Source organism: Corvus cornix, chromosome 10, assembly GCF_000738735.6.
Source record: "Corvus cornix cornix isolate S_Up_H32 chromosome 10, ASM73873v5, whole genome shotgun sequence".
Taxonomy (NCBI): Eukaryota; Metazoa; Chordata; class Aves; order Passeriformes; family Corvidae; genus Corvus; species Corvus cornix.
The window spans coordinates 15,380,536-15,405,946 of NC_046340.1; the positions used below are offsets into that span (position 1 = coordinate 15,380,536).

The 25,411-nt window shown below is 41.7% G+C and overlaps 1 protein-coding gene across 10 annotated transcripts in view; it reads right to left on the reverse strand.

Moving 5' to 3' along the window:
• The window catches only part of TRPM1 (transient receptor potential cation channel subfamily M member 1), a 91,478-nt gene that overhangs the window by 59,036 nt on the left and 7,031 nt on the right, over positions 1–25,411 (reverse strand). For 4 of the 10 annotated variants that reach the window (XM_020583535.2, XM_020583532.2, XM_020583533.2 and 1 more), the window contains exon 1: positions 18,383–18,689. In XM_020583535.2, coding sequence (XP_020439124.1) covers positions 18,383–18,484 — 102 coding nt within the window. In that variant the 5' untranslated portion in view covers positions 18,485–18,689. Of the gene's footprint in view, positions 1–18,382; positions 18,690–21,329; positions 21,426–25,411 lie in introns of those variants that run through there. The other 6 variants (XM_020583537.2, XM_019280782.3, XM_020583536.2 and 3 more) reach the window with 2 other exon arrangements.

The following is a 25,411-nucleotide window of genomic DNA, read 5'->3' on the forward strand; positions in this document are numbered from 1 at the left end:
TTTTAAAGTTCAGTCTCTGCTTGTGGAAGGACCATCCCAGTCTCTGCTTGTAGAAGGACCATCTGCCTGATGGTTGACATCCTGGTCATCATGCTGATGATCTACACTCTGGCCGCCATTTGGATGGTCGGCGTTCTGGCCATCATTTGGAGGTTGCCTGTTCTGCCTCTGGTGCTGTAGGTCAGGGCGAACACATTTTGCAGGTAGCCACCGTACCCCAGTATCTGTGGAAACGCAAGCATACCCACGACCCCAAATGATAAGCTCATGAGGGCCTTCCCACTGGTTAGTGAGTAAATTCCGTACCCAGACTTTTGCCCGGGGCAGTTGTGTCTCACCTGCAGACTGCAATGAGAGAAAATGATTCAGAATAACGGGATTATTTGAATTTTGTGGTACTGTAAGGTGATTAATTGTATACAAAGCTTTTGCTAGTCGGCTCTGCGGGGTTTCTCCATGCATTCCCCTTTTCTGTTTGTCCAAAACACGCTTCAAGGTACCATGAGCGCGTTCGACAATGGCTTGGCCAGTAGGAGAACGTGGGATACCAAAGGTATGGTCTATACTCCATAGGTGTAAGAACTGCTGCGTCTTCTCCGAGGCGTAGGCAGGACCATTATCGGTTTTCACAGAAGCTGGCACACCCGGGACTGAGAAAGCCAATTTCCAGTGGGCAATGACATCACGGCCCTTCTCTCCAGTGTGAGCAGTAGCCCACATAGCCGAGGAGAAAGTGTCAATAGACACGTGCACATATTTCAGCCGACCAAATTCAGGGATGTGAGTTACATCCGTTTGCCAAATCTGCAAGGCTTTTAGCCCTCTGGGGTTTACCCCTGCTGGCAAAGGCGCAGCGAGTCCGTGACAGTCAGCACAAGCGCTGACAATGTCGCGCGCCTCGGTTGGCGTTAAATGAAACTGCTTCTGCAGGGTATGTGCACTTTGATGGAAGAAACCGTGCGATGCCTTGGCTTGTGCAATTTTGTCAGGCTGAGACCCTACCCACGCAGGGTTGGCCAGCATGTCAGCCCTGGCATTGCCTTCTGTCAGAAACCCTGGTAAATTGGTGTGGCCGTCAAAACCGTCTGATCGGTGGGTGCTGTCTGATCCGTGGGTGCTGTCTCTAGGGTGGTTGGGTAGGCCTGTGCCTGTACCTGTGCCACTCTCCGGGGGAGAGACTGCATCGGAGAGCAATTCCCCCTCCTTGCACCCTGGCGGAAGTTTCCCGACAACGGCTGACCATCGGCATGAGTCAGGGATCTACAATAGTCCGAGCAATGCCCTGGCCTGCCACACCTCTTGCACTGGGGGATCGGTGTGTTCTCTTTTTGGTTTGGCTTAGGCCACTTCCGTTTTTTCGCCTGTTTTGGTTGCTTTGGTTCACGACCAGAAGATGCGTGAACAGGCTGCAGGAACGCAGCCAAAGCAGACCTTTTCTGGTTCCCAGATCCCACCTTAGCGCAGGCTTCGACCATGTCTGTTACCTCAGGATCCCCTGGCAAGGCATCTATGATTTTTCTGCACTCTTCATTTGCGTTACCTCACTAACTGCCTTAACAACAACTGTCTTAACCCGTCATCCTCAACCTGCTTCTCAAGAGAAGAAGCGACTTTCTCTACAAAAGAAAGGAATGACTCTGATTTCCCTTGAACTATTTCAGTGTATCGCTTTCTGGGTGCTGACAACTCTATGGTTTTCAACAGGGCAGCCACGCTGACCTGTTGAGCTTGCTGCAGGACGCTAGAGGACAAAGTACCCTGTAGACTGGGATCAGAGAAGGGACCAGTCCCCATCAAAGCATCCATTCCTGCTGTCTGTCTAGGATCAGCAGCAGGGAGCTGCATATTCCCTAATGCAGCCCTATCAGCCAGCTTTCTCCAGGTTTTCTCAAAAACTGTAAATTGTACAGGTTGAAACAGAATTTGACCTAAGTGTCTGATATCAAACGGAGAAAGCAAATCTGTATTTATCACCCTTATTATCTGCATAACCTCAGCAGAACCTAGCCCATATTGTGCCACCTTGGATTGCAGGTCTTGGGCAACTTTCCAAGCAATCACCTCATGCTTGTCATGCTCCCCTGAATTTGGGAGAGCCTTATACACTGGGAAAGCTTGGATCTCCACTTTTGGGGGAATCCCTACCATCCTGAACTTCTGGCACAGCCTGTGGATGAAGTGTAACAACTCCCCGGTTACCCCCAGAATCCTCAGATCTATTTGGCATTCCAAGTGTTTCCAATAACCTCCAGTCACCCTCCTCCAATGCTCGCATCTTAACTGACTCTAAGAAGCGAGTGTAGTTGGTTGGACACACTGTTACCATGCGGTCCTGAAAGGTCCAGGGCCGAGACTGGCGCAGCCTTTTCCTTCGCCGCACAGCTACAGCCGCCTGACGACCTGGGGCCAGAACCTCATCTGCCTCACTGCCTGACGATGAGTCATCAGGCAAAGGGAACTCTGAGGTGCTGGGAACAAACAGAGATGGACGGAGAGGGGCACTTTGGCTAAGTTCGCTAGAGGCAGAACAGACAGCACAGACTACAGTTGCCTGCGCTGCAGTTTGGACAGCAGCTTCTTTACAGGGTGCCCTCTCAGCCAGTTTCAACCGAGCCGGTACTGGAGCTGCTGCCGCTGTCTCTGGGGCAACAGCCGCCCTCGGCGCCGCGCTCGTCTCTGCTCCTGCTTCATGCTCCCCGGCCGCCGCTCCGCAGCCACCGCCGCTTCCGGGTTTTCCCATGGCAGCGCTGCTTCTGAGTTCGCCTCTGCCCGCGCCGCTTCCTGGTTTGGAGCCGCGGCTCCCACGGGCGGCGCGGGCGGTGCTGGCTCGGCGCGCCCCGCACAGCAGGGTGGCTCTGGCATCCGCACCAGTAGCAAGCTGAACAGGTCCTCCAACCTTCGGGGTATGTTCGGTAACTCTGTTAGCAAGGGCAGATGCTGTATTAAAAGGTCGATGGCTCAGTTCTGCAACTGTGCAGAACAATCCAGCGCCAAGGAGGGCAGCGGACCACAGCCAGGCAGTCTAGGGGCAGGCATGCCCGGCGCAACGCCAGCTAAGAAGTTAGATGCAGGTGCATACGCAACCAGGCTAGGAGCCGCTCTGGGGGTCCAGTTTGCTAAGCCGCTGATTTGTGGCCCTGGATAAGCCGTGGCTGCCACCGAGCTGAGCTTAGGTAAGGCAGGCTGTGCGCCCTCCCGCTGCCCCGACCCCCCCGCCTCTGCCGGCGCGGGGTCCCTGGGGGCCGCGGAGTCCTGCGATTGTGCAGGGTGAGCTGGCACAGGCTCTGCCTGTGGAGCTGGGGAGGTTTTTCCAAATCCACCATCATTTGCCCCGGAAGCCCGGTCAGCGGGGTCCCCCCCGGACACTCCTCCGTCACTCATCACCAAAATAGGCGATCCAGCCCTGCTATCACAGTCAAGGTCTGTCAGCAGAATAAATAACGAACCCCAGGTTTTGTATAATTCTAACGCTGCTGGCTCCCCAGTCGGGAGCTTGTGTTGGACAGCACAGCCAAGTTCCTGCCATAAGGCAAAGTCCAGGGCAGTATCTCTGTCCATGGAAATCCCTTTTAAGGTAGCCCAGTCTAATAATTCCCAAACTGAGTTTTCAGGAATGGAGGTGTGCATTATACTAAACACACCTTTCCAGACCAGTACCACAGCATTGGTTTGTGAGCCGCTGTTCGCCATTTCTCAGTCCTGTTGGACTTCCCGGTCCCGGGAGGGAAGGGGAACAGCGTACCTCTAGAGAAATTCGGCTTGGCTTGCAACAGCAGGACACGTCAGAGAGTGCAGATCATGTCGGGCAGCACCAAATATTACCGCAGGCCTGGGCCTTAGGGTATATCACCGTGTCCCGCAGCCATAGGGAGGAGGAGGAGGGGGAGAGAAGATCCAGCAGGCAGGAATTGTGCAGCAAGATTGATTTATTTAATTATTTTACAAATGCTTCTATAGACTTTTTTCTTCATAGTCTAATTGGACAAAGGATCAGCCACCCCTTGGGGGTGATTGGCCAAAATCCTAAAACATCCATTGTCAAAATACTTTTCTACTATACCATAAACAAGATTTTTCAAGGTTGCAGGTGGCTTGGTTGTTTACATTCCCTGCTACCTCTTCTGCGTGAGAGAAAAGTCTCTCACGGACTTAGAAAATAGCAAGAAAATCCTTGCTAGCAGCATTTTTGTATCTACATACTCATGTTAGTCCTTCAGAGAACAGAGAAATCTGATGACAACTACTGCAGAATGGCTGATGTGCTGCTTTTACATTCATGGAGCAATCACCATCCCCTATTAAAGTAGGCATTAGGTTTCCTTTAGTGTCTCTAACAGATTACTGCTGGTGAAGATCATAGGCATTTTAGACTAGCAGCTTCACTCACTACTGAGTTAGACTCCTTTAACAAGAATTTCCCTTGTTAAACTAAACAAAGAACATCTCCTTAAATTCACCTTTTGGTAAAGAGTCATTTGGGCAATGCCTGTTTGCTCAGTCTCATTAACATACAGTTTGATAAAAGAAGTTTACTACTGAACAAGATGAAATCCCTAGAAAAGGCAAAGAGGCAGGATTTATTTCCAGAAGGGCATTAAAAATAAAAAAAAAGTGCCCAAACTACTTGGTGTGAGAAACACACCAGCTGCATTCCACTAATCCACAGCTGATCCTTGGAAAGAATCACAAATTCACTCAACCAGCAGGCTGAGTGCCATTTTATTGGCAAGAATTGAGAACAAAACGGAATCAAATACACACTCATAACACTGGCTATTAAAAATTTTGCTGGTGTTTGATAAAGTGTATATTAAGGACTCTTTGCTTAATTCAATGACAGAATATGAAAAAGTGAAAATACAAAAATTAAATGTATGAATTTGCTAGAAAACTGTTTCATTGTTATGGCCTCGTGGCTGCAAGACATTCACCCACTGAACTGGCCTCAAGTCCTGCACTTTGGAACTGTTCCAACGAGGGCCAAGGATGGAACATGCCACTAAGAAACACCCAGAGATATTCCTTTCTGTTCATGGCTGAGGCCCACTGCCAGAATACACATGGAATAACCTGTACCATATCCCTGCTACGCCTGTACCTGCCATTGGTAGTTTATGCTGAAGGTAGGTTGTTTTTATCCTGTTCTTACAGCACTACTTACTCCCAGCAGAAGCTGTCAAACCCACACATTTTCAATTTCCATACAACTTTTGCAAATCTTTAAGTATGAATTATACTGTATTCTGCAGCCTCAAGCTCACAGTGTAGTTTAGTACCAGTTCAATACAAACTTGGTGAACAACACCTTAAACACAGTCAAAAGTCTAAACCTATCCTCAGTTGTTTTGCAATGATCTTTTACAATAAACACATTCTAGAAGCTTAGCAGTATAAATTACATAAATTAGAATAAAAATACATAAAGTATTAAATAAAGCAATCTTGTTCTGAGTTTTATCAGGTAATATTACAGGTAATTCCTTTTTCTCATGTTTATGACCCGTTGATCAATATGTGAGCATTTCTCAGCACTGGAGAAGGGAGGAAGGGAGAAGAGGAATATGGGAAATGAAAAATCAAAAAGGTAATACAAACTTTGCTTTCAAGGTTCCTGTCCACAATCATGATAAAACAGCTCTATGATGACTGCTTGATTAAAAATTAATTGCTGTGGTAATTTAAAGATATGCCTTATTTAATAATTAATGTATAGGAATTAAATTGGACTATTCACTGAAGTCTTATGATAAGGTACACTTAGAAAAGATCCAGGATCTTATTATATAATTAGGGATGGAGGGGGAATTTCACTGCATCTTGGAGAAAGAATGCTTCCTGTCATAGCTGGTATCTGTCCTGTGCAACAACTGATCCTTTTTTTTTGTCTCAGTACTAGGGAATACCAAATTTTAATGTAATACTGCAAAGTGAGGTCCTTCCTATATAGCACAGCTCTATCTAGTGGCTGATTAATCCAAGTGCATCTGGCTGTTGAAAGAATCCTAAATCATTAATGTGATAAAGGCCAGGAAAGCCTTTAAGGAAGATGACACTTTCTTTTTCTGACCTACTGTTACCTTGCATAAGCCTGCAAACACACCAGCAAAGGCTGTACTGGCAGCTAAATCCTGCCTTTCCATACACTGATAAACATGATGTGGTAGAGAGTTCTCTTGGTATTGATCACTTTTCCCAGTACAATTTGCAGGAACAAACCAGGGGCTCACATACTTATTCAGGCAGGGTACTAAATATTAGCCTGACAGACAAACCCAGTGAAGCTGGTTGGACAGTCCCTGTGCTCCATTACATGCCTGTTATAGGCATGTGCTTACCCCCTATATCGGGAATATGCCAGAATGGCAATGTTTGAGCACTGTCAGAGGTGGCTGGGAAGCCTCTGTCTGTCCACTTGACTGCTGCTGTGGGAGACAGGAAGGTTTGGAGCCATTCCCCAGCCCCAGCACTGGATGAAGCCTGGAGCATAAACACTGTAGGGTAACACACATTCCTTAGCAGGCTGAGCTGGTCCCTGTCCCTACCCCTGGTGACACCATGGGAGGAAGAGCTTGGTACTGCAGCCCTTCCAGAGCAACACAGTATGTTGAACCCAAAAAGCTCTGAAGCCCAATGCAGAAAATCCAAGTGGCTGTTGTGTTTTTTCCCAATCTCATCATCCATCTAGGGGATATATTGGACATTAACCTGTGTCAGCTTCTAATTGAACATAGCAGGAGAGCTGCTAACTTCTGTGCTGTGTAACTGAATAATGGATTCCATCAGCATGGGGGAAAGGTCACTGGTTTTTGCTGGTAATTACAAAAGCCTCACAAAAGTGTGCCTACATTTTTCCCAAGCTCGTCAGGCCATTTATCCAGTGGAGGCTTAAGGAAATAATGGGTATTCCACATAGCAGTTATCTGAATAATGCTCTAATGATAATTCTGGTTAATAACTGTATAAATAAGTATAGTTTCAGTAAAACTGAAACAATCCTGCTACAGATACCAGTGTAGCAAAATTAAAATAGCAATGTAAAAGCACTGCAGTTGGGGAAAAGGACTCATACCTGCTGCATATAGCCAACACCAAAATATAATGTGGATTTTAAATACCACTTAAGGTTAAGCCCACACGACAGTTCTAAGAAATTAGCTTTGAATGTTGTGTAACTTTGCCAGAAAGCCTGGAAATTACCTCTCCTTTTGAATGACTAGAATACATTAACCAAGGGCCTGTCAATACTCCTGGAACTGGGGTTAGGTAATTCTGATCCCTGAAAGCTTCAACTGCAAACACTCATTCAAGCTGCATCTGTTTCTCTGTACATTGCTCCAGAAGGCAACTTGAACACAGCTTCCTTATTTTGTGTACAGGAATTAAATAGGTTTGCAGCCCATTTTTCATGTCCTTTTCAACTCATGTTTTATCTAGCATTTCTGCAGCCGTAATACAGGTTGGCACAGAAATGTTTTACTAGTATATTTTCATTCTAAATTACTCAAATCTGCTTTAAAGTAACTAGTATTCTAGCTAAACAGTAAAATGCATTTGTTTTGTGTGCCTGTGCACAGAAAACAAAAGCACTTACTCATTTCAGCACTTTGAAGAGCAGTAATGAGAGTCATATTAATATGTATAAACTACTGAATATTTAATATTAGTAGAATATTTTACCTTATAAACATGACAGTTATTTGAAAATCAAAGCAATTTGAGCAAGTTAAATACCACCCCCCACATCTTCATTCCATGAAAATTTCATAGCTTCTGTTTCCTTTCAGAAAAAAAAAATCAAGGTGACAGCAAGATGATTTGCTCTAGTTCTTGATTCAGGCAGTGTTTGCTAATCAATTAGACCCATAAGATTAACAGGGCTTTGTGGGGACCAGTTCACATTATTTTCTAACAAAAGAATTTCTAAATGCTTAAGTCAAGTGCCTGAACCCACACAGCTGGCACCGGTTCAGATTTCTGGTGTCTCAAAGACATCCTCCCAAGGCTAGTATCCCAAAGGGCCTAACACAAACCTCCTCAGCAGCTAGAGGCCAGAGAGGATGGAAAATGGCACTAACAGCTTAAATGCAAGTAGTTTCAAGTAAATTCAAGTGCCCTTGTGCCTTCTTCCTAATACGTTGTCATAGAAAATAAAGGCAACAAGGCTCTCCCTTAGTACTTGAAAAAAATAACTTCAGAACATCTGAATTTATGAAATTTAAATGAAAAAACACTTAGAAATTCTACTGAGTGACACAGGTGAATGTCAGAAAGATCAGAGATTGCATTAGTGGGTTTATTTATTCCAACTACTAAAGCTTTATGAACAGCAAAATGTTAATACCATAGGATTTATTATGGGAGAGGGAAGTAATGATTAAAATTAACTAGGCCATGGACTGGAGTGGGACACTAATGACAAATGACTGGGCTAGCCATTTCCAAAAAGCCAGTTATTTCCCTTCTGCTATTTCCTGAATGAAATACAAATTCAACAGCAATCCTGAGCTCCTGGAACACAGCCACTCCCAGGCTCTGCTCCTTGGGAGGGCTCTGAGGAGGCCTCCGTATTTCCAAAGGCCCAAATGGATCAGGATCCATAGACACTCAAGGCTAATATCCACAGAATCTGCCTCAGCTGCTCACACCCCTCAGCAGTCAAGCAGGTAAGAAGAGGCAAGAACAACAGAGAGGCTGAGCAGCAGAGATCAGGCATTCTGGGCCATGGGGGTAATCATTGCGGTTGTGTGCCTGGGGTGGGAAACCAAAACCAAAAAACGCTTTTAGATGAGATCAATGTGGTACAGAGCCTGGCTGTCCCTGGGTCCTATAAGGATCCTCCCCTTTCTGGTAAACCAAAAGGCTGGGAGAAGATCTGCATGCAGCACTAGCTACCAGGAGAGCTATCATTAAAACAGAATAAAAATTAGTGTTACTTGATGTCAAGATCCTTCTGAGAAGGTGGAGGCATTTCTCTGGTAAATGAACTACGCTGAAGACAGAAGGCTGATACAACGGTTTGGGATTCTCTAGGATGAAAGACATCACTAAACAACCAGACTTACTAGTGTTAGGTAAGGCATGTCAGGTCATCTCATGTCAGTGTTTCAATGCTCAGAGCTAGTGATTTAGGAAAACACACTGACTTTTCACCTTTCTACTGCTCTGTTCAAACCTAAGCCTGACAAATACAAACAAAAAAAAGTCTAATCTGCTTCTGGGAATGAGAATAATCGGGATTTTGTAAGGACAGCTCAACAGGATTGTGAAGTGAAATCAGAACTAAATACAAAAGCATGTACAAAATTCAATAGCAAAATCAAAAGGTTCTCAACTTGGGATATTAAATATCAGGCTAAAAAAATCTTAAAACATAAAAAACTATTTTACAAAACTAATGAGGTCAATGAGTGTGACTTGCACACTTCCATACAACTTGCAGCTAAGCCGTAGAACACCTTGGTGAAGGATGCTGTGCTGACTAAAAGGCAACAATGTAATTTCACCTAAACCCCCCCAATACTACCTCTGGTCCAGGCAGTCCCTATCTGAAGTATTTCTGTCTAGGAGCAAACTCTGAGGGAGAAGAACTACATCTTTACCTGTTCTACAGCACTCTCTTGACAGTGCTGTTCCAGCTCTGCACAGCACAGATTTCTGGTCTGACCCAGCACAGCCTCACACCTGACCTCTGAATTTATTAGACACTAAACAAAAAAAACTTGTCAAGTCATGAGCAGTACACCTGATTCCCACCTGTATTTGCAATCTTCAGTTCCATGAGCAAATTCACATCTATAATTGAAAATATTTAGGGGACTCAAACTTCAGTAAAACCTAGGTAAATTATTAAGTGCTTAAGAGGTAATTTCAAAACAGCAAACCCTGGGCTCTGAGCACTGATCCAGCTAATCACATGCAGAATAAATCTTTTAAAAAACTTTGGAATTTACTCTTTACTCTTCAGTTCCAAACTGACAAAGATTTTACATTTGCAAAAATACAACATAAAAATCACCACCAATGATGTAGAACAAAGATATGTATTGCTTAATGTGAACATCACATCTTCACCTGTCAATCTCTGTAAAATACATTAAGAAACCAACATAGAAATTAATGATTGTATTGTACTAGGATGATGGTTTTGGGAATGGTCTTGGATACTAGAAACAACAGAGGATGAACCCCTGAACATTGCTCCCTTTTTTGTGAAAGACAATTTGTAATACATGACTTGTGAGAGGAAAATTGGAAGGAGGGAAGTTAAAGTCAACTAAAACCACCAGAAATAAAAAATGAAAAACATTTAAATGTCTATTCTGTCAAAAAAATTACAGACAGTACATTTAGTAAAACTTAGTAACCACTGCTTGCTTTCCACTGGTAGGAGCTTAAGCCATTCAGCTATTAATCACATGAAAGTAGATGATAAGGAATATTAATCCATACCAGCTGTTACATCTTTTACTGTGCTATTATTAGAGATTAATCTTTATAGAACAAGGCTGCCTTTTCATGTCATTTCCACGAGGACATCGTACTAGCCGATACTGTTTTACAGCACATCTTCACAAAGAGATAAAGAAAGCAGGTGCTAATGATGACATGGTGAAATACATTCAACTTCATCCTCAAAATCTAAGCCATTTATGCTTAGAGGACACACTCAGTGTAATCAGTTGATTAGTTAATTTTTATTATGACTGCAAAAAATTGCTTTTATAGCTTCCTATTTATATCAAAAGAACCATGATATTCTCCTAGTGATATTGAATGTTGTCTTACAGAAAGTTCAAGGCCATGCAATTTTCTATCTTCAGTCCTGGGAATGAATCCAGTTTAAAACTTCTAACGTGATCTAGTTGATAGAGTCTTAATGAGGAACGTTTAGGATTTTAACAGAATTTTAATGAAACAAAACCAACACTGCGAGCATAATAATGAACCATAAACCCCTGTCAGGTGAGCCAGGTTTTTGGAAGAACAATTGCTTTAATTGTTGGATACACTTCATAACTGCATCTGCACACTCCAGAGAAACTCCTGTTGGATCACATGTTGATGGAATGCTATTAAAATCACAAAAAGCATCACACTCCTCCAAAAAAGTAAAATTACTGGCAGAAAAGGCCAGCATTATCCATTAAAGACTATGAGATTATCATGAAAAATAAGCTTCTAATCAGTTTCTTGAGTTTTGGATAAGATACTACCAGCTGCACTAAGGAAATCAGTTGTCACAGTTACAGAAAAAAACCAAAATCTACATTCTCTACACCTGCTGTCTCCTCATTTTGTTAAATGCAAGACTCTTCTCTAATTATGTCACAATTATTCATCAGGGTTATCTGGTTTTTTACTCATCTGACGTTATATTGATGTTCCAGACTGAACGTGTGGTGGTTTTCTAGCACAGCCTAGATGGTGAGGAAGCAGCTCTTTAGTCTGAGGTGGTCTGAGTCACTGCTCTCCCACTCTCCCCTGCAATTCTCACAGTATCTGCTCAGCAACCACTGCCCTGTCACTCTCCCCACATTTGCTCAAGTCCTTCAGAGGCTCCCTTTTCTCACTGCCCATGTTCTGCCTGGGCTAGCTCATCTGCTTCAGCTGTTGCCTTCCCAGTACTGCTGCCCCTGCCTCCAGCCTGGGCAATCTGGCATGTACAGTCGCCTCTCACAGCCCCTGCTACCTGTCTTTAATCCTCTTCACCCTCCTTTTCATCTGCTGATGAACCAGCTGTTGGTTATGTAAGGCCTTCCAGTCCTTTTCCTCTCCTCACAGATAAGTACATTCAAATTTTGCTATTTCCTTTCAGCTTCAGGACACTTTTCAAGACAAACTGGCTTTCTGATTCCACCCTGCTAATGCCTGTCTACAGGACTTCTCCCATCTCCAAACTGGATTAAGTGGCTAACCCTAAAATGACACTTTTGCTGCTGAATATTGATAATTTGCCTGCTAACGGCCGGCAAAAGCACAGGGCAGACAAAAGTACTGACAACACAAAAAATAACATACATACTAGGAGGTAAAACTGGGGTCCAAATGTAAGCCTTTATGCAGGTTATCTCACGGCTTACTTTTTATTTAAAAAGAGGCTTGAAGCAGGGGGGGGATAGGGGATATGATCAGAGGAACATTAGATCAGTTTTAACCAGCTATAGCTTTTCTAACTTTTCCATTAATGTAGATCATAGAAGTTGCACTAGAGATTGGGACCCACACACAACAGAAAACTGTTTCTGTGGACAAGACACATAAAAGAAACAAAGGAAAATGAAGTTGCCCAATTTCACCACGTAGCAACAAAACAGTGAAGTTCAACTGCTGATCCAATCCACCACATCGCCCATGAAACGTCTCTTTTTCAATGCTTTCTGAGTCTTCCTTTACTCTGCCACGTATGTTTTTCATCTCATTTTAAGGACTAAATTAAAAGAATCTCAACCATTCGTAGAAGATTCTACTAATGTAGAGTCTGAAATCGAAAACCACCAGACAGGTCCTGTTCACTAAGGCAGTGGCTGATTCTTCAAACTTAGGTCTGGCAAGGAGTGAGTACCCCAATCCATATCCTTCACTGCAAGATCAACTAACCTACTATTGCTACATGAGACACGAATTAACATCACTTTCCAGAAAAATTGTTTCTTCCTTTGTTTATTCACATTTGTGTTTCCTAGGCCTCTTACAGTCACATTCTGCATGTCCTGCTACTGTAAAATGATCCACCTCAGAAGCACTCTAATATTCACTTGTTGTTCTCTGTGTTTGAAAGTCAGAGAGATTTTCAGCATTCATGAGCATTTGTTTCAGTTTGTAATAAGTATCCACCCTTGACAGATTCCTTCAACAAAATGACACTCAAAGTGAAAACTGCTCAAGGCTTTCTGCTCCCATTTTTCTTGACTCAGAGCTGCATAAGGCTTGTTTGAGTCTGTCTGTCACTGGAGAGATGCTGTAAGCAAGAACTAGCAAGAGGGTCAGCATGAACCAAGCACCTATGGCAGGTTTTTCTGTGTGAGACTAGGTGGAATTCATGTTGGGAAACAGGCAGCAAAGCACATTTGCAAAAGACACAGATGCATGCAAGTCCCACAGTTGCCAGAAGTGAATATAAACTGTTGAACAGAACAGCAGCAAATTGTTGAAAAGTAAAAACCATTATTCCGTAACTCACAAGTTGACTCTGACATTCAGTCCATGCCTTCTGTACAGGACTCATGTCATGTCACGCATGTATCCAGCTGGGGGACAGGCTGCACTAGCTGTAAACTCCGGGAGTTATGCAGTATTTGCCCAGACATACAGATGTTCTATGAGATGTGCCTTGTAAGTAACAGCTACCATCAGTTTTAAGAAGTTGACAAACATTTGGGCTTAAACTAAAAAAGCTCCCACAAAACTCATGACGTTCACCTTGCTGCAAGCCATCATGACATAGCAGTCATACAGAGACAGCACTTTGGATAGAGGTACATGTGACTTTAACAGCTACATAGTGCAAGAGGTTTTATCACTGCTTCCATCCTTCTATCCTATCTTGAGCAGCAAGCTTCCATGCCTTTATGGTAGCCTTTCCTTCATATTACGGATCAGATATTACACACTCTATGCACACACCATCTTCTTCTGTTGGATGCCTGCAACGCACTGACTTGTAGGGACAGGGTTTACTGCAATGCCATGTGCCTGACTATGCTTGATGAGTCATTCCTGCAGAATAGAGACTTGGGACCTTAGGAACAATTCCTGACAACAGAGAGATTCCTAAAAGCCATACCTTAACACTGTCTGTCTTGAGAAGAAACAGAATGTCAAGAAAAAGGTCATGGACGTGCCACAGAGGTAACCTTTTGGTTCTACATTTCAAATTGGACAAATCCTCTCCTATACCGATATTCTTCCTTTGGATGGTATGTCACAGCATAACAAAACTCACTTGGCCAATTGTGCACCCTGCTTAGGGCATTAAAGGATTTATTTCCAATTCCTATTCAGATCAGCTGGTGCTGTCTAACACATACTCTATTAGACATTCTTCACAATGCTCTTATCCAGGCTGTTGAAGGACAGTGTGATACCCAATCAACACTAAAGTGCCTTGATGGTTCAGTGATTGATTCACTTCCCTTGCCTTGATTCAGCAGGGCAGGGAAGTGACAGAGGCTGCAGAATGCTCTCTGTAGAAAAGATCTCTCAAAACTGGATGAAGTTATACACCCAAATACAATGTATTTCAGTTTCTCTTAAAAACACAGCTACTCTGATAGAGATTATTCCAATCTGACACTCCCTTCTGCCATTACACAGAGGAGCACAGGCTGTGTTGCTGTGTCTCACTTTGCGAGCATGTACCAGAGCACAGGCTGCTAAGTACAGTCTTTGTTCATTTGAGAAGGGGCAACTGATAACCTGCTGGCCTGTTCTTCAGACATGGAATAGTCTGCTTCTATTTCCTTTTATAGCCATGAAAGTCTACCTGTTATAACAGTTTAATTATTGCCCTGTTATTTTTTTAGAGCATTAAAGAAGATATAGAACCTGCTCTGATGTACTCAGAAATGAATTTTATTATGTCCAAGTTATTTTCTCATATCACTCACCTGACTGCCCAAAATGTAAAAAACACAGCACTTTTATCTTCTGAGCCACTGAGACATTGACTAAAATACTGGCACATGTCTTAATCACAGCAGAAATTTGGGGGGAAAAATTTGAAACTCTCAAAAGGAATGAGTATGAAAACTATTTCACTGCTACCAAAAGAACTATTTAACCATAACTGCAATATTAACCAGTTGCAGAAAACTTCCAAACATACCTATGACCATCATAAACCTAAAACATCAAAAGGTATGCAATTTGAAGGAAATCACAGCTGCTTGACAAATAGTTTAGAAGCAGAAAGTGAATTAGTCTTGTTAGTCTTTCTTTTTCCTATTTGAAGTTTAGTATTATGATAAGAAAGCACACAAAACATACAATTTAAGATTAACAACTGCAACTCACTTAAGGGATTTCATACCAATTTTCAAGCTTCATTAACAAATGGTAAGACAGATCAAAGCAGTGACTTAAAGAGAAGACAAAATTGGTTTTCTGCCTAGAAGCTATATTCTCTCTGATCTAAGAGAATGTACTCACCACTGGTTTGTCTGGTCACTTACAAAACATAGGATAAGTTATTTGCCTTAGTCTGAAGGTCTAATAATCTTTTCTCCTTTGTAATCCATGGAAGTTTTTCCAATAAACCACTGGGTAATACTGTATTACCTTAAAAAAATTACAGAGATCCATTATACTTTCTATAGTAGTGCTGTTGGGATTTTTGAAGTTGTCTACTACATTTAGATAAAATAGTCTAAATTTTTTGTAAGGCATTACTGTAATTTCTTGTATCACATTTGATAGCCAGGAAGGAGACAGTAATAAAATACATTAGCAGCTGTATAAAAGCTTAAATCTGAGCATCTGGAAGGCTTGTACTGAATATACTCTTATACAGATAATCGCAGAGAATTTACAAGCATGGAAGAATTATCGGCAGAGAGAAATAAATGCAGAGTAAAGCTGTTCCAATAAAATGGTTTTCTCTTCAGAGGAACAGAAAATGAGTCATAGTAGGTACATTTTAAAGACATTTAGATCAAGTCAATGGAGACAGCAAGCAGAGATGAAAGCATTGTTTAGTACTAGAAAAATAATTTGAAGTAATTCCCATTAGCAGGAACGACAGACCAGTGATGTGCATCCAGATAAGCTGCTTCTTTTGTTAATAAACAGAGATGTTTACAAGACACAAAACCAAAACACAGACACACTAGGACATCATGGGTCTCACATTTCATTTAGAGCACTCTCTGTTGAGGGAGAGAACTACACCTTTAATTGCACAGCAAGTAGCAACAGGTGGTTTTGTAAAACTGCTCAGGAAATAAAATTTTATCTTCCTCTACAGCACTGCTGTCAAAACCAGGGGACTACACAGGAAAACTAAGCAGAGTAAAGAGCTGAGCAGGACACATTTTAAGTAGTCTTGGTATCCAGCATTACTGCAGTAAAAACTGGAAGTTAAAATCACGGGCCAGGACCACACACTGTTACACATTCCTCAGGAAAAAGCAAGAGTGAGAGTGGCAAAAGGGAAAAAGATTAGAGTAGTAGGTGAAATTTTCATTATAAACCTCAATGCTTGGCTACATCACATGGCTTTAACCGTTTCCTGCATAGGTTTTCCAGACATATCCCAAAACACTACACCCCTACAAGGGACACACATTCAAGACCAGTTTCAATTCCTGTTTTCAGCTGTATCATTAGCAAAAATTAACAGTCAATACGAAACACTCTCAAGCACAAGAATGCCCAGTTTCCTGCCTTGAGAAGTCCTGACTTCCAGAGACGAGCACTTCACCTGCCTGGATGATGACAGCATGCTACTGACCTCAGAGAGCCAACCCACATAATTTGTGGCAGAAGTAACACTCCCAGCCTATTACACAAGCACAAAAATCTAGTTTTCTAATCAACTCTAATAACTATTTTCATGAAAGGTAAAGTTTCTGTTACTGAAATGAACATTAAAGCAAATAAACACCAAAAGGATTATGAAGACTAAAATAAGCAAGCCATGAAAGGAATTTTCAGCTTTTGAAAGACAACATTTTCTTATAGTAAGAAGTCAAGGAAAATAAAATCTGCACTGTGCTCCTTCTACCTTCACTTAACTAGTCTTATGGGATTAGTGGGACAAAATTAAGCCATTTTTGCCTGGGCATTTTACTCTGACTTTATTCCATTCAAGAAGTAAAATGCCGTATGTTTTGCACTATCAAAGCAGGCTTGGGGACATTTTGAAGGGGAAATCCTTTTCAACTTCCTTTATCATTATTTCTTTGTATTATTCAATAAATAAAGTTAATACTACCAGCCTATGAAGCTGGAAGTCATCTGAGTGACAAAGCAAGCAAAACACAGTTGTTCATGAAATGCAAGATTCTTGGAGGACAGCCTGGTTTGTCACGAGGTACCCAGGAAACAACTGTGCAAGTAATGGGCAAAGTTACCCAAGTATTAGCTGGCATTTCATTTTGCCACTTTGCTTTACAACCATCAGAGGAGGAAAAACTGAACCCACCGCAAACACCTTCTGTTTTGATTCCAAATGTTTAGCCTGGGCCCTGGTGCCAAGGAAATTACAGCTGAAGCGTTCTTTTTTTTCATCTAGCACTCAGTGTAATTGGGCCTGTAATACAGGTATTACATGCAGCCTGACAATCTCTAGCAGAGAAAAGGGCCAGGGTCCACAGTCAGTACCTAAAAACCATCACTGTAAATCACTTTATACTGAGATGATGCTTGGAATTCCCCTGGTGATGGTCCATGACCATCAGTCTCTGCTGAAGCAGTCCCTCAAACCTAGACATATTCTCTCTTGCAATCACAGATGACTACGACCAATATTGCACAATGTATAGAACAATCTTCTTAAAGAAGGAAACATTTTAATGCATACTTAGTTGCCGTTGTGACATTTTTCTTCATTTTATATATTCCTTGAAACTTCCTTTCACCCCTTTAGTTAGAATCTGACTATAACAGTGATGACAATCACCAGAAATTAGAAGTAAAAGGGTTGCAGAGGTCTGAAGAGTAGACAAAAACTATTTCTCATTATTTGAATAAAATCAGTTTGAAAAAGGCCAGTTGAGCTGGAATTTAAGTAATCCTGAGCTGAAGTAAGTCTGTATTTTTTGTAAAAGAATCTATCAATCTATGGACAAAATATGTACATAAATTCCCTTAACAGCTTGAAAACAGTTAAAAAACGAATTCTTACTATTCATTTACTACATGCAAGCTTATGATAACAACAGTGAGCTCATACATTATAAAGCAATCACTCATGTCTTCATTCTCCTGCCTCGCTTTTTCATTCATAACCTACACCACAAATACTCTAATCACAGACTGTATTTCCCATAGAATCTGTCATCTGTAGTTCAGTGAATCACATCAAAATCTGGTATACATCCCACCAGTCTTCACATTTACTGCATCTATATTGGTGACGAACACTATCAATAGGCATCAAAATGTGTTTTTGAGTATGGACAGGAATAACTACGGGCTAGCCCTGTACAGTGACATTTAACCCAAAGATCCTTAAGACAGGAACTTGTGAAAGGACTCCTGTAACACGAATAAGATTCACTGTTAGAACCAGTGCAATGAACATGACTGATACCTCTGAGACATAAACAAGCACAAAGGGAATAGTTTTCATTTATAACAGTACCAGCTGTTAAAAGCAAGAGGGCCAAACAGTGCCTCTAGCTGTTTCCCTGTGGCTGTACTATTTGGGTAATTGCAGACTTACCCTCTGTGATCCAGATGCTGAGCCTTTAAATGAAGTGCGTTTGAAGGAGCCACTCATCCTCCGTAAGGAACCTGTGAGCTTTCCTTTCTTAATCCCCTCCATAACGGAACTAGTACCCCAGCATCAAAGAAAACCCTGATTTCAGACATGTAGTCTGAGCAGGTTTTTTCCTGAAGCCAACAACTATTAAGTTACAGCTTAAATATAAGGTGAGACAAATGCACAGAACCAAATCAAAGTCAAATGATGAGACTCCTGTTCCAATATGCACCGTGTCACAAGTGTTACCAGAAGCCAGCCAAGCAGAAAAACAAGGCAATACACCACGGGAACTGCTGGCCCCCTCCCTCTTCTCTACTGACTCTATAATCAGGCTTAATGCACACAGCTTCTGCAAGCTATGGTTTTTAATGGACAGAGATTTAATAAATGGTGATTGAAGGTAAATCTACTTTAGAAGCAGCAGCCTGAAAGGTTTTTATTTGTGCAAAGCACAGGGCAGTCAGATGGAAATTGTTTTGGTATCAGTAGAAAAGCACATGAAAAGAGCAGATGGCCCTCAGCAGACCATGGGTTAGAGGCCTGGTGGGGCCCTAAAGGATAACTGCTGATGGCAAGTGTACCTACACCAGGCCCCGGGATGAGAGTGACAAGGTTTTAAAAACAAACAACCCATAAGATCACCAGTTAGATTCTAATTAATTAGGGAATGAGGGTAGATAAGGTGTGGTGTGCATTATCTTCACGAATTCTCACTAATATCTCAATGCATCTGTTCTGTACTATTCTGCCTAAGTATGCAGAGTGAGAGCAAAAGGAGGTAGGTGGGAGAGGATAAAAAAAGAAATGAGGAAGAGACAAGGTTCTTTAAAAGAACAATGAAGTAATTATTGACTAGGAAATACCTAGTTGGCTCCAGAAGACACCAGCCAGGAATTTGTTCGAAAGTCTCGTTTAGAAAAAGAAAATGGAAGAGCGCACTGAGAAAACAGAGACCTATTTCAGAAAAATACACAGGCAGGGCTGATTTGTAACCCTGAGGTTAAGTCAGAAGCACCACTAATTTCCAGGATTTAGTTATAGAGTCATACTTTCTATTTATTGTCTTTTTTAAGGTTTGTCCCTTTAAGGCTTTGTCCCTCAATAAGACTGGCATAGGTCCCTGCTTGCAGCTGATTAGAGGAGGCACAAAAAACTGTACTGAAAACCTAAAACAAAACATGGAAGAGATTGATACACAGAGATGCACCAAATTTGTTGTTTTGGTCAACATAGAACAAAAATAGGGGCATACTCTTCAGAAAGCAGAGATTTACAAAACAAATCTGTTCTTCAAAACACAGCGTAGAACTTGAGTAAGGAATCAACTCGGTCCCTTTGGATCTGTGATTTTAAGATGTCTGAGCTCCCTATAACTGTTCTTGGTGTATTTTAAGGACCACTCTGGATTTTTACAAGTCATCAGTACCAAAGGGATGTATGCATTCAAGAGCCAGACGAAAGCAATCAGTGCAACAGAAGCTGCTGACTACTAACCCCAGCTGAAAAATCAGGCAACTAAGCTGATGTGCTTGCCCCCACTGTGTTTATGTAACGCTTCATGGGCCATTTCCACTAGACTGGGAAACAGAAACACACACCATGCTGGCACTTTCAACAGCTCTGTGACTGAGAAGCACAAGTTTAATAGACTTTCCAAAAGAGCTTGTGGTTTTAGGAGTGTAGTCTCACATTAGGAAGCCTTTTAAAACAAATGTTATTATGAAGGTTCCTGTCTCATGTTGGAGTTTTCTGCTTCATCAGTTGAGCTGATTCAATGGTTTGTGTGGCCTGGATCAGATCTGTGTTAACCACGTGGTTGAAATCAGCACAGGGGGAGGAAAGCACAGTAATCTCTTGCCACAGGATATTGTTGGACAATGAATAAATATTTGGCACAGTACAGAAGTGAAAGACCCTTAAACTAGTTCTGAAATGGAACAATCCATGACATGAAATGACACATCTGTCCATCATCCTCCATGTTTTGTACTGAAATCAAACTGGTTGACCTCTGATTATGAAAAAAACAGGAGCATACACCCCCATAAAGGAACAAGCAGAGTGCAGGCACACTATCTGCAAGATCACTATCAAGGTCCTTGACAGCCTGCTCTCTGGGAAAGGCAGGATGCATGCATTTCAACGTACACAGAAGTAATATATTAAGACGTAAGTAGTTGTACATCTTATTGATACCACACCATGGGAATTTAACATTTGCAGTCATGAGCAGATCCATGTCCCAAAGGCCCTGTTACAACGTGTTTTAAAAAAGTGAATAGTTTGGTTAGAGACAACTGTAGTTGTTTCAGCCTATAGAAAAAAAATCCAAACATTGCTCTTGCTGTTCATAGAGCTGTATTCTATGACATCACATCAGAGATGTTTGATGGTTTAAAACAAAAAGCAGTAGATTTAAAGCTTTGATCTGTAGTCCATCACATCAGCTAAAATGTTTCTACTCACCCTGGTAGTCAAACTAAATATGGAAAGCAGCAGTTCATAATCCAATGAACTTTATTTACACTGACAGGAAGGGGTAAGATAGGCTTAGACCTGTGTAAAGACCTACATGTACAAGACATGCAGAATTAGGCCTTCCTTCACTTTGCATTTAATATGAGTAGTAAACTAACACAAGTTTCTTTCATAGGCAATAGATTATAAAACAAAAACTTAAAGCACTTTTTTAAAATGGGATGTCTTAAAAGAATGTTTTCTGTAAAAAAAGCATGCTGGTTTGATGTCCTTTGACATTTGTGACACAATACGAAAATTTCAAGAATCATGTGTTTAACTGAAAAACCAGCCTAGGGTCCATTACGCACTTAACAGCTCTTGACTCTTTATTGTGCCTCCCTGAAACAAAGCACAGACAGAATATTGCTCAGTGCTGGTTACCTACCATGAGAATGAGCACTCTGGAGGTCACTGGGGACTGCTGGGTGAAGAGGCAACTTCTTCCATACACTACATATCCTCAAAGCACTGCTGCAGCGACCTAGGCAAGAGCATACTTGGATTAAAAATGTAACAGTTTACACAAAAACTCAGCAAGTGACTGGCAGGTAACAGCTAGAGAAAAGAAGTTCCATGCAGTCAATTCTATACCTAAACTCAGAGGAAGACTGTGGGCACTTTGTGGTACTTTTACTTCAGCATTGTCTGTTTCTGCATTCTAGAGCCTTTCTTACCTACCAACTCTGTGCCCCCTCTCTCTTGCAAGGGAAACAGTAAGTTTAAAGGAAAATTAAAACAGATCATGAGATGTGGACAGAAAAGATAAACAAATAACCTCTGTCCCAATGGGCCTGTAAACTGGTGCCCATGTGAGCACTCTCACATATTAGAAATAATCTGCACTGATCATATGAATAACAAACCCCATGTTAGTAAATAACAATATACCAGTAATCTTATATATCAATAACCTGCCGAGGGAGTAGAAACCCACCAGGTCACACTGTCACCTCATCCTTGGAGGTGATCAACCATCAGCTTCTGTATATTTGTAGAATCATAGAAAAAAATAAGTTGGAGCTACTTGTGAAGCTCACCTAGTCTGACCTCTCATTCAAGGAAGAGACAACCTAAAAGTTTGATCAAGTGGTCAAGGGCTTTGCCCAGCCGAATGCTGAAAACCTCCAAGGACAATGTTTCCAGTCCTCTGGGTAAGCTGTTACAGTACTCCACCATTCCCCACTGTGAGGATTTTTTCATTATGTCCCTGTGGAATTTCCCTTGCTGCAGTGTTTCTTCCTTCTGCACTTAAGAGAAGAATCTGGCTCCATCTTTCCTGTAACACTCCTTTACCTAGTAGAAGACTACAACTTAATTCTTCCTTAGCCCCCTTCTCCCCAGGCTGAACAAGCTCTTCCAGCCTATCTTTACATTTGGGCCTTCCATACTCCAACCACCCTCATCCCAAGGACCCCTAAAAAGATATTCGTCAATCCTGTAGTAAGGGGCTCCCAAAATAAAGACAGTGCTCCAGATGCAAACTCTTGAGTGCCAATCAGAGGGAACAAACATTTCCCTCTCACTAATACAGCTTTCAACACTGCAAGGGCACTCTGCTGACTCACCTTCAATTTGCTGTTCCCTGGGATTCCAGGTCCTACTAACACAGGGGCTTTGCACTTGTCTTAGTAAAATTTTATGAAGTTTGTGTTGGTCAATTCCTCCAGCTCATTAGTGAAACAGCCTCCAGCTGTGTTCCCTCAGTATAGCTGCAAATTTCCTACAAGTGTACTCTAGCCCATTTTCCAGGGTATCAAAGATGTTACACCACATAGGCCCATTCTTTATCACATTTTAGCTACAAAGATGTATTCAAACTGAAAATTAAAAACAAAAACCACTGTATTCCTCTTAGCAGTTTAGAGTGCTGAACTGAAGCACACACAGAGTCAAAATTTGTGATAGAGGGTGTTCCTTAGATCCTACTTTATTATAGCATCCTCAGAGACATCAGAAGAACAGTTTTACAGCAGGCAGAAGCCCACTGAACAGCAGGCTGAGCCAGCTGACAACTTCTTGCATAGACAGGGCTAGCTGCCAGCTGTTTAACCATTTGCCATTGGTTACATGATCACTGGTACTAACATTGGAGCAGCTCTGGTTGGATGATCTTCATTTGACCACCGAACACCACGGTGAGTTCTCTTGGAGCTCTGTGGCTCCTTTCCCCTTCCTGAGTGCATTAAAGCTTGTATAGGTAGCACACAGCAATTTAAAGCACAATCAGCTTCCATCTCGATGAGTAGGTGTTACATTAGAAATGGAAATGAAGACCTCGCATCACAGAAAATGGCGTCGGGAGAGCATTTTTACAGGAAAGTTTGTCCAGCACTGAACTTTTGACATTCCTGTGTTTTCAAACAGTATCACAAGAAGCTCTAGCTTCTATTAGCAGAGACTTCATCTCTGATTAATAAAACTGAGTTAATCGGTTTCTTTCCTTGGTTTGAAATTACCTGGGATGGAAAAAATAGCAATACAAGAAAATGATGGCTGAGGACAGCACAAAACGTTATGTGCATTCATCTGTCCCTGCCCATAAGTGTATTATACTTAGATTACACTGCCTAGAACTTGGTAGCTATTTCTGCAGCACTTTCCATCTTAACAGTCAAGTGACTCGAACATTAAAAACCTGAACTTCAGCACCCTTGGGAAGGAAAGAAGCGCTCTCCTTTCTAACAAATAAGAGAACGGCTGAGATCTGTGTCACATACAAAGCATGAACCTCCAGGCGTGACAAACACTTTTGTTTCCTTTTAGTTGGGTTCTGGTTTCCTCCTCTCTGCCCCCAGTCTGATGGCAGGGCTGATTTCCAAGAGAAAACCAGCCACAGCTCCCAGCTTGTCTGGGCTGCACATTTCCTCATCCATTAATTGCTTATGGAGTGGTAGCAGTGGATATGCACCATGCGTCAGGAAGTCATTAGACAATACCTTCCATGGAAAGAATAATAGACCTATACTCCACACATCAATATAATTTTCTGCTTGTGCTCTCTTTTTCTTTTTTTTTCCCCTATAAATGTTACCCAGACTAATAACACAAATCGAACATAATTTTACAGATAAGGAACAGTATAATTGGTTACAGGCTCCAGTATTGATAAGACACTCACTAATTTTGGTTGCTTAAGCTCAGACAGTTCCTGACCTAATTCTGAAAAATGCTGAAGAAGCAACAGCTCCTATAATAGCAAATGGAAGCTGCCACTTTTCTTCAATTCAGGTTCTTGTTGCCTCAAATGACTTTTCAAAAACTGAAGCAGATAAAGTCCCTCATCCAGCATAGAAGACTATCTAATTCAATCTTGGCATTTATGGGGATCTAGCCCATGGTTAATGGCTATTTATGAAAAGTCAGGCCTCAATGGTATATTACATTCCATGGCCCCATGTACAGTAATTTACTTCACATGCAAATTGCCGACTAATGGAATTAGAGAGCTAGTGACAGCTTCTTGCTGTCCTCAGAGGGGCAGAGCTGAAACCAGGACACTGGATTCCTTCACTATGGCATCACATTCAACTTCCAACCAAGCTGAAGGGGCTGGTGGCACATTTAGGATCACTTGGGAGCAGTCTGACAAATCAGGCTCTTGTCTCATCCCAGGATTCTGCAAATGGATAGGTCTTCCAAGCTAAGAAAAGAAAATTGATTTCTTGACTTGTGTTGCTTTAAAACATGGGGAGGTAAAAACCTGAATTCTAAAAAATAGGACTATGAATATAATAATAAGAAAAGATTATATGCAGACTGAACTTCGTAACTGTTTTAGGGACACTAGAACAGAATAAGCAAATTGTTACTCTGGATCCAAAGCTAAGCCTCTAAAAACATTCTATGATTTCACGCCTACTTTAAGGATAATGACAACAAATTAATTACAATCTCCTTCAGCCTCAGCACACCTGGAAGTGACTTTCCTTTTAGACACTTCGCAACTTTTTAACTCTCACTTTGTAACTCTTTGCAGTCCTCACAGTCGTAGTAATAAAATAAATTAGATGACAGAAAGGATTACACTGCTCTTTTTGTGATTATTTTATAAACCAGCTTTGCTGAATCTTTTTCCATTTTCTATGCATCATCAGCCCTGAGAAAGGACTTCTTACTGGAGTAAAACTTGTCTATGTGACAAAGCACTTCCTTGTCCTAAAGTAAAACACCTGCTAGCCTCGACTGACAAATGATAAACTGACAGTATTCACCTTGGCTGACCATTACGATCAGTTTGTCTGAATAATCAGGTCAAGATTTTTTCTTCATTTTCCCTATGTTTTCATTATTTTCCAAGCACTCTGTTTCCATTCAAACAACCACATGTCATAAATAAAATGCCTTTAAACATTTTCTGTTAAATACTGTTTGGAATGTTTTTCCCTATGTCTAAAACAGTCTGAAATTGTACATCCATACAGTTACTTTTGCTCTGTAATAAAAATGGAATGCTAACTCTGTTATTGG